The sequence below is a fragment of the Hyposmocoma kahamanoa genome, unplaced genomic scaffold (genome assembly GCF_003589595.1).
Source record: "Hyposmocoma kahamanoa isolate Upper Pololo Valley unplaced genomic scaffold, ASM358959v1 224, whole genome shotgun sequence".
NCBI classification, from domain to species: domain Eukaryota; kingdom Metazoa; phylum Arthropoda; class Insecta; order Lepidoptera; family Cosmopterigidae; genus Hyposmocoma; species Hyposmocoma kahamanoa.
Window position 1 is genome coordinate 1,278,314 of NW_020653743.1, and position 10,647 is coordinate 1,288,960.

At 36.9% G+C, this 10,647-nt stretch overlaps 1 protein-coding gene across 1 annotated transcript in view; it reads left to right on the forward strand.

Moving 5' to 3' along the window:
- The first annotated feature begins 386 nt into the window (after positions 1–386).
- The window catches only part of LOC113228148 (chloride channel protein 2), a 25,152-nt gene continuing 14,891 nt past the window's right edge, over positions 387–10,647 (forward strand). The window contains exons 1-5 of the mRNA XM_026461356.1: positions 387–471; positions 3,763–3,884; positions 4,364–4,465; positions 6,153–6,255; positions 6,555–6,683. Coding sequence (XP_026317141.1) covers positions 3,763–3,884; positions 4,364–4,465; positions 6,153–6,255; positions 6,555–6,683 — 456 coding nt within the window. The 5' untranslated portion in view covers positions 387–471. The remainder of the gene's footprint in view (positions 472–3,762; positions 3,885–4,363; positions 4,466–6,152; positions 6,256–6,554; positions 6,684–10,647) is intronic.

Sequence of the window (10,647 nt, forward strand, 5' to 3'; positions counted from 1 at the left end):
ACCGGAATCTGTGTTTCCAGAAAAGTACAATTTTGGCTATTCAAGGCTAGAGTGAATAGGCAGACGCGTCCCATCGTCGCTTAACATCAGATAAGATTGTGGCCAAGCGTGTGTCTGTTAAATATTTAAAAACAAAAAAATTGCTCATACACAATTTCTGTTTCTCTCCTAACTCGTTTCGTAGCTCAGTTGGGAGAGCGAGCTCTCAACTGAGAGTTGATAGTCAATCACATACATATTACGAATGCATGAAGAGCCCAAACCGCATTGGGAAAAATACCCGTTCCCTATTGAGGGACGTACAAATGAGTTAATGATGTTGTTGTTACAAAATGTTATGGAAATAATTACTATACTAATAAAGCTGTTTTGAAATTTTCAGGTGTTCTGTTCTCCATAGAAGTAACGACGACGTATTTTGCCGTGCGAAATTATTGGCGAGGGTTTTTCGCCGCTTGCTGCAGTGCCATTGTGAGTAAACGCAATACTTTTCTAATCCCCGACGCAAAAACTCCTCTCGAGTTATAATTGAAGCCTTTGCCATCGTGTCGTTTTTGGCATCGTAGCTCCCAAACGGGTGGAATGACGTCAAGTAGGTATTTTTTTTATTTAAAGGGTTTTTAATTGAGATGGTTTTTAGCTTTTGTTCGGTCAAGAAGGTGCTGATAAGATTTCTTCAATAAAAATTTTCAAATTCAAATTCAAAATATTTTATTTCGCCAATATTACAACATAGTATAAGTACACGAGTCACAAAAATGAAATGACATAAAATAAAAACATTACAAAATACAATACATTAAATTAGATTAAAATTAAAAATACATATTATTGAAAATTTATTGTATAAGTGTCATAGGTCTCAACCGCTACCGCTATCACATCCACTGATGTAGCAGCGGAGAGACCCACCGGTCAGTCAAAACGTTCAGGATGCTGTTAGACGATCTACGCAGGCGGCTCAGTAGCTCATTAGCGTTGCAACGGATGTTGCCGTCTCCGCGAATATACCGGAACTGCAGAACCGTGGCACATCCAGCAGCTTCCTGAACGCGTTATTATATCGTACGCGCAGTACGACGGCTGACAGCTGCGCATATGAGACCCAGAGGCTGCAAGTGTAGAAGGATTGGCAGAAAGCTTTGAATAGCGTTATCTTGACTTCGTTAGAGCAGCGTGTGAACCTCCTAGCCAGCATATTACAGCGGACAGCCAGAGCCCCGCGCTCTCTTTCTATGTCAACATTATATTTTATTTAAACTTATCAATAAAACGAAGTTTATTGATATAGGAAATGAAACTATTTTTCCGGATTTAAATCGCGTATATTTGTTTTTTCAAACAAACCGACGTTTCGGGCCCTTTACAGGTCCCATGGTCACGGTTGACTGAGGTGGTACAGTCTTCAACCAGTTATGTCTAATATTAATGCAAACCACCCTATTTTTTCACTATAGTTACAATAGTTATTAATTAAATACCTTATTTTTAATTTTACAAAGAAAACATTCCAATTTACGCTACATTAAGTTTTACAAATTATTTTATTGAATGAATTTTTATTAGGTTTAATTTATTATTAATTATTAATAGAAATTAGAATAAACTAAAACATATTAATTAGTACTGCAGTCTTATGTCTGTTTGGGATTTTTCATTAGAGGAAATACTGGGTCCCAAACTGGTGGTACGGAGAAACCATCTTCCCTGTTGAAATTAGGATGTTTTTTAATTTCAATGGCCTCTCGCAGCATCCTGGGTAGATAACGGACTTCTTTTGCAAGGACCTGGGGTTTGTCAAACTTCATTGAATGTGTAGGTTTATCCATGACATGCTCGCAGACTGCAGACTTGTTTACGCGACTGTGTTTGACATCAGCTATATGTTCTTTGACGCGGGTACAAATACTTCGCTTTGTTTGTCCAATATAAGAGAGACCGCACTCACAGTCAAGCTTGTAAACTCCTGCATCCTGTAAGGGGATGTTACATTTCACGGGTCTCAGGAACTGAGAAATCTTCCTCAGGGGCTTGAAATAGGTCTTGATAGATGCACGCCTGAGGACTCTTCCGATCTTGTCTGTAACACCTCTCACGTAAGGTAAGATGGCAGGTCTTCGCTCGACTGTAGGTGGTTTCACACGGGGTCTGCGGCGTTGGCGTGGAATCCTCAACTTATTCGCGAAGTTTATTGATGTTATACAAAGTTAATAGAAATACAGAATGGGTACGTCTTTGTGTCTGATCAAGGTAGAAGTGACGTTTTTTTAAGTATAGCAATAAAAAATATATAATTAAATAATAAGAGCAATGACACTTTCACGACGCTGCTATGATGAAAATTGTAGGCGTTCTGGGGCTTGAACAGCTATTTCTGCAATATTTTTACAATTGGACTGCATTTTTTTTTGTGTGTGTTATTACGCGACTACTCCGGCATTTGTGATTCCGTTCATGGGTCACAGGGATTTGTCCCATTCAAATTTCAAGAAAATATTCCATCTCTAGGGGTAGCAAATTATAGGATAAATTAATTAAGAGGGAGCATGCCAAAAAAGTTTTGACGTTGGCTCCGCCCAAATTTGTGAAACAAATATATGCCTGAAGTTCGCGTGACATGCGACAGGAGATGTTGAATTTTGCGCATTAAAAGTACCAAATTCGTTTTAGCGGAATAACTCTATGGGTCGTATTCTAGAACTCTACTCAATGCTCAAGTCAGGATTGCACTGGAAACACAAGCACTGGAAATACGATCCTAATGGCAGGGACTTGAGTATGATTTCGAGTGCTTTAAACCATGCTCAAATCCTGACTTGAGCATTGAGTAGAGTTCTAGAATACGACCCTAAATCTAAAGGGATTAAAAAAAAATCCGTAGTGACAGTTGTCGATCATGCATAAATATAATTAATTATCTAATTTTTGTCCTAATAACCTGTAGCATTTCGAGGATAAATCGAAAAAATGTGAAAATTAGAGGTCATTTCGTGATTTTTATCTATCGAGGAAACTTTATTGTTTTATGTTTCTGATTAATGTCTATGCTTGAATATATCGTGTAGTTACTAATACAATATTTTATTTCTTAACTTTAAAGTGGATATACCCCTCGAAAATCAAATCGAAGATTAGGAATTTTTCCTCTGCTCCCTCTTAACCGTTTTCAATAAAACTTGGCAAACAGATGTAATCCACATACTTTTGAAGTTGATTTTTTATATATATAAAAAGGTATAACTATTATTGACTGCGTGTTGTTAATGCGCTTCGTCTATATTTTAAATTTGAATTATTTAAGTTTCTCAGTAAGTGAAATCTGGTTGAAAATAGTAAGAGCTCCCGCCGAGGCATACATAGTGCTTTTCTCAAACAATATGAGACTAAAGGAGGAATGTATAATAGAAAAAGTAAAAAAATATATACATTGATATTAAAAGTAATATTTGACATGGGACAATTGCTAAAAGAAAATGTTGTCTTACCACCTTTTTCTCTTTTTCAAAAAGTTATCGATACAGGTGGGCAGTTGGTTGCATGAGGTTTTCCTTTGCCTGTTTACATAGTTTGTTATTAGTAGATAGATTGAAAAGTTTAGAGAAGAGGACAGTAATGGATTTTCATACTTACAAACAACTTTCCGACAAACTTTCCGTGTTCGTTTTTTTAAAGTAATGCAAACATTTCCGAGCATGTGACCTCTTTAACTATAATAACATTGTGATATTTACCTATGTATTAACTACGATCATTACTTCGCAGATGTTTCGTCTCCTGTCCGTTTGGTCGGGCGCCACGCCGACCATCAAACCATTGTTCCCAACACATTTACCACAAGAATTCCCATTTGACCCTCAAGAGTTTGCTGTGTTCGTCTTGCTGGGGTGAGTTTGGCATATCACATATGTCAGATTACTTAATAGTTACTACCTAACAATATATAATAATAATAATAACGCACACACTTACACATACACAACCACAAATTACACCCAAACTCACGAGAGAAATAAATGTACACAAATATTTCTCCTGGCCCGGGAATCGAACCCGGGACGTTTGCGTGGCAGACCAGCATGGCATAAAATCGAAAATCCCTACGCTATAATAGCCGATTAAATATGACTAATGAAACCAGGCGCTCACTACGAGGAAAAAGGAACCTTAGCACGCGCTCAGAGAGTTGAAAATAACGCTGCCGGCCGTGTGCAGTCATGCGGAACCGAATGCTCATGAATGATGGACGTTGTATGAGCGCTTGCGCCGACGTTGACGCACCCAGCGGTAGGCTTTTGAGCGAGTGACGGAGCCCTGGCTCTAGTGCTACTAAAATATTTATGTGAATGTGTATGTTTGTTTATAGCATAGTGGCCGGTCTATTTGCAGCGCTATGGGTGTGGCTACACCGGCATTACGTCCTCTTCATGAGAAACACCAAGACCCTTAGCAACTTTCTGCAGAAGAAGTCAGTACCACCAATATTCTGTACTATTTTTGATTGTATTTGTATTGTATCCGACACTAACTTTCGCCTGCAACTTCATCCATATGATATGCAATTATTTTTGTGAAATTACTCCAGTACTTTGTAATTATTGTTAAGGCAAAGATAGAAGACAACCAACGTCTCCAGCAAACCGTGTCAGACGCAATGCCAACTAAGTCACGGAACGAATTAGCGAGTCTTACGGATTTGCTTGTTACAGATCTTTGTTCGTTTTTACGACTTTTTTGCCGTATCTGTGAGAAATGTAAAGAAAAGTTTTCATATATTAAAAATTACATTTATTCAAGCGATATCTCTGCTGCTGAGTGAAGAAAGCTTTTATAAATTTCTCACAGATGGCGCTACGGCAAAAAGTCATTAAAAACTAAAAACAAGTATCCGACAACAAGCACATCGAAAAATTTGTAAGGCTCGCTAGTTCGTTCCGTAGCTTAGTTGGCATAGCGTCTGTTGTTGGAGGACGTTGATTCTAATCCAGCCGGACCTAAGGATGTTTTTCTTAGTGTTCGATCTTTGTCTAGATAATTGTTAAAACATAACCTAATAAAAGTGTTTACAAAAATTTAATTCAATTTCAAATAACAGATTAGACGAAATCTGTAGATAATCTATATCTTACTTGTAGGAACGCTAACTTTTGATATTACAGGTTTCAATTTGAGTCTTATCTTGGACACTATTGAGTTCTTTTTTTCAGTTTACATTTACTTTAAAGTACTACTTAATACTTACTTAAGAAATTGTGGTGAGACGCATTGGGGAATCATTCAATAGTTTTCGAAGGCTTTTGATGATGTTTTTCCACCAGAAAGACGACACGAAACGACACTTGAATTAAAATCGCGTCGGCCAATTGTAGTGCCACCAAAAAATGCCAATTTCAAAGATGGTGCATGCTAATAATAGAGAACTGAAATTTTGCCATACAAATCTCAATCCACTTAAGAAATGCGTTGGGCGCTTTTCAACCCGACTAGCATAGGAGCTTATAACATAAGCTATAAGTTCTATAACCTGTGTTTTCGAAGATTGAGTAAAATGATAGTTCATTGCGCAAAAGTGTTGCCTGCTTGCAACCAGCTAGTGATTGCAGTCGATAAACATTCTATCGACTATCAACTGAATATTGCTCACGCTTATGGAATAAATAGCCGGACTTCTTTCATTTGAATCACCCTCGACCCATTGTCCATCGAATTACTGAGCTCAAGTTTATTTCAATTGTCAATTTTTGTAAGTTCACAAACTGCATTTAGAACTATGTTTGTGAAAAGTATAAAATGGAGACATATTTTAAAGTTTTTCATTTTAATTTTATATGGATAATCATATCCCGCTATTCTTGTTAAAATGTACGAACAAAATTGATCTCGATATTAGTAGGTCAACTGTCAAAATAAGAATACAATAACGCAATTAGTAATCATTCGATCGACTTAACATTCACAATTCAGTCATTTTTGGCAAAATTTCATCTTCTGTCACAATTTCATCTTCTGTCACAATCTATCGATAAAACTATCGACAACAACTACATAACTATTTAAAATTTTATGAAAACTGACAACCCTACAAATGTCATTTTAGTCAGTCTTCAAAAAAGACCGACTACAATTCTGAATTACATTTATTTGTGTGTTTGCAGTCGCTTCATCTATCCAGGCATCATGACTCTGGCTGTGATGACAATCCTCTGGCCTCCTGGTATCGGAAAGTACATGGCTGCAGACCTTAGCAACCAGGGCCAGGTAAATATTTTTTCTGAATTATATCACGTGGCGGAACGAACATGTCATGCGCCTGGTGGTAAACTACAAGCCTGTCCATAACAGTTGCAATGCCAATCAGAACTTCAAATCTCAAAGATCTGAAGAGCATTGTTACTGCGCCTGTTACCCTGAGACATAAGTTGACAAGTCCTAGGTGTCCTGTAATTTCGGGCGCCCTTACCCTTCAAAACGGAACTGCTTGGTAGCAGAAATTGTTAAGGTAACAGTACTTTCCTGGACGAACTCTTCCACAATGAACTCGTATAATCTGCCTTCAGGTACTTGCCATGTTCGCGAACTTCACATGGGGAGACAACCTGACGGCTGCGCAGGCGGCCGTGGTCGACCACTGGCGGACGCCTGAAGTTGACATCTTCGGCTGCCTCGTCATTTACTTCTTTTCAATTGTAAGTGAATTTGTTACGTCATATTTCGTCTTATATTTTGAGTTTTAATCATAGAACTTGCTTACGTAAACGTTAACGTGTTCAGCAGTTGGGCATTTTGATATAGAGTCAGTAAATACCCTTTATACCAATACACCAACCAAAATAGCATGGTGATTTTGACAGATCGTTTTGGAGGTGTGACATGTTCGTCCACTTGGGTATCACTACAGCACTAGTATTTAAAAGTGTTGTAAGTTAGTATTCTTTGAATTTCCTGCTTGCTTGGAAAAATCCGTTACGGTGCGTTCATATTAGACCCTTTCATTTCCGATACAGTATATTATTACTAAATAATTTACACTTAACATCGCAAATGTGTTGAGGACTGTAGGGATTCATATAATAAAGCTCCTATGCCTGTGATTGATATTTACCCTTAAATTGGAGACAAAGCAGTACACACTTCTGCTTTATGTTAAGAAAAGGTAAATTTAATGAAATGTTATTAATTTTGTTGAAAAATCATTTTATCAAATTTGATCAACTCCTGCTGTCCCACTTTTTTCGTTCTGTACAATGAAATGATCCTTACATAAAACTGAATCGATCAGCACTAACAAAATTTGACCAGTTTTATTCATTTTTAAGGACAACTGACACTGGACCTAAAAATTTACTATGCCAAAATCGTTTTCACAAAATAAAAGACATAAAACCATTAAGTACCTAAGACAGTTTCTTTGTATCTTCTATGATTTCGGATTTTCCCATACTGTCCTATTAAAAAAAAACACGCTGTATAAAACAAATAAATTAACGCAGGTAGCTCGTACACCTAACTTGAGTTGACGTTGAAATTTGTTTATGCATCCTCCACCATGACACATATGATTGTAGCAGGTAGGAATAAAGGAATATAAAACAGAATAAACGGACGGCCGTCTATAGTTGACATTGTACACGAAACGTTAATAAAGAACAAAATTACATCTCATTTCAAACACACTTAATTATTGATCAAATAATCGATAAATTATTACCAATATTATTGTTTAATTTTGTTAATAACCATCTGTTTTAACAAAATTGGTTTTTATATATAGACTTAATAAGTCAGAGTGAAACAAAACCATGTAGTCGTGGGGTTAAGAATTTACAACAATAGCTTGGTAGATACGTCAATGTAAGTTTTTGACGACTTCGTAGGCCCAGCGATTAGCAGTGTGTGCACTAGATGTGTACCGTTTAGGTTCTCGGGTTTCTCTCAGAGAAGAGTTTAAGGAGACTGATATCATGACTGTGGCATCGCAATACATTTACTCAAATATTTTGTATGCCCGTAAAAATGTACATAATTTCGTTAAGAAAAAATATATCCATAATATTAACCTTAGAACTAAGTCCAAACTCATGGTACCACGATTTCGTTTAACTAAGGTAAACGATTCTTTTATGTTTTTACAATAAAATTCCGGAGAATATATTAAGATTATAATTTCCTAAGTTCAAAACTTACATTAAAAGTATTTTAATTGAAAAGTCATATTACAAAATTGAAGAGTATGTTTTAGATAAAGAAGTATGGAAAGACAACAAGAGTCTAGATTCCACACAATTATGATTCAAAGTGTATTCTATAATAATAGAGGTTAAAGTATGAAATTGCCGATTTGTACTGAAAATCTAAATTGTTTATTTTTTAAATTTTTAACAAATTTATTTAATCAAAATAGTTGCCATTATTATCTATACATTGCTGCCATCTAATGGGAAGGTTATTAATGCCTTTGCGATAGAACTCCGACGATTTAGACTGCACAAACTGTGTGAAAGCATTTTGTACTGCCTCCTGGGAAGAAAACTTCTTGTCACGTAGATAATTGTCCAAATCACGAAAAAAATGGTAGTCCGTTGGAGCAAGGTCTGGTGAATACGGAGGATGACGAATGGTTTCTAACTGCAGTTCCTGAAGGGTCAAAATGGTTTCTCGTGCTGTGTGAGGTTTCGCGTTGTCGTGGAGCAATAATGGTGAAGATCGATTCATGAGTCGGGGCTGTTTTACTGCTAGTTTTGTCAACATGGTTCGGAGTTCGGCACAATAGACATCTGCCGTTATTGCTTGACCAGATCGGAGAAAACTATAGTGAATAACACCATGCTGAGACCACCAAACAGTTACCATTACCTTTTTATTGGTAAGTTTTGCTTTAGGACACTGTTGTGGCATTTGACCTGGGGTCAGCCATTGCATTTTTCTTTTCCGGTTATCATAAAGAATCCACTTTTCATCACATGTTACAATTCGATCCAATATTCCTTCATTTCTGTACCGGTTCAACAAGGCAACACAAGTTTCAACACGCGTTTCTTTCTGCAGATCAGTCAAATCATGAGGCACCCATTTTTCGTATTTTTTTATTTTATTGATTTGACGCAAGTGAGTCAATATTGTGGGTAAGGTAACGTTAAACCATGCCGCTAATTCCTGGGTAGTTTGACTAGGATCGGCTTCCACTATCTCTCTTAATTCATCGTTATTCACCTGTGAAGACCGCCCGTCTTCCTCGTAGCTCGTTCTTTAAGTCGAAATTTCCATCACGAAAGCGTTTAAACCAAAATCGCACGGTGCGTTCATTAGTAGACCCCTCTCCAAACGCAGCATTGATATTGCGGGCTGTTTCTGCCGCGTTAGTTCCGCGTCGGAACTCGTATTCAAAAATCACTCGAATTTTCGCAGTATCCATCTTTCTTGTCTAAATTGAATAACAAAAACAATTGAAAGTCGATATTCAAATGTTTCAAATTTAAAAAAAAAAACACAGAAACCATTTGAAAAAAGTTTCATTCGAAAACCTCAAACCATGAAGATTCTATGAAAATTCAAAGAACCTATTGCAATAAAACGGCAATTTCATACTTTAACCCCTAATATTAAAGTTTATTTGAAAAGAGCAATCCCTAGGGTTTCTTGCTCGAGCATTAGCTTAAAAAATGACGTTTTAAAGTGTGAAATTTAATTGACTTTGACTTTGACGAGGAACTCCCGGGTTCGATGCTCTAGATGATGCCTCAGACATAGTTCCGTTGAAGTTCACGTAGTTGCCTGGCACATTATTATTATTATTCTTAAAAGATTTTCGTATATAGTAATAGAATGCCTAATACTTAGAATAATAACGCATATAATGATAGTTTCATATCAAACGAACTGTCACAAGTGAGGCAAAAATCAAATTCATGTAGGCATTTTCGTGTCTTGTTGCAACGAAATCATCAAATTTTAGGTTTTAGTGAATATTTATATAAAAATACTAGTTGAAACGCGTTACTTCCTTGTGGAATGTGATGTTAGTATCTGTTTTATGTTTGTCTGACTTTTTTTACACTCATTTACCGCACATTTCGTCATTTTTAGCTAAAATTCTTGATCTGTTTGCGGTGCAAGTTGACCTTGAGCACTGAAGGCCCGCCCGCTCGTGTATGCCCTTTTGGCGCGCTTCAATTTGCCTCACTTAGCGTGTGCGGACTAGGTTTCTATGCGTTATTATTGTAAGGCTTAATATAACAAATTGTTTTTTTCTAAAGTCATTATTTTTCGGAATCTAATTAAGTGTAGCTACCATATACAATTTGGTATAGTTCCCACTGTCCTCCTTTCCGTCTAGAGAGTCATTCAACGTTCTCCACAAAGGTTATAATGCTTAAATTTTATATTATTAAAGAGCCAAGCGGTCATGTATGAAGAGTCTGGTAAGGAAGGCAACAGAGGTTTATCGGGAACGTAGCGATAAGTTCATGGCCTCTGCCTACCTCAATGCGAGACAGTTGTGTATACATGTATGTGTGTGTTATCGTAACACCTGTGCAATTATCAAAACATTGAATGATTAGTTGCCGTAATTAGCTGTGAGAGTCACAAGACGAGGTGGCCGAGTGGTTAAGGCGTTGGACTGCTAATCCAATGTGCTCTGCACGCGTGGGT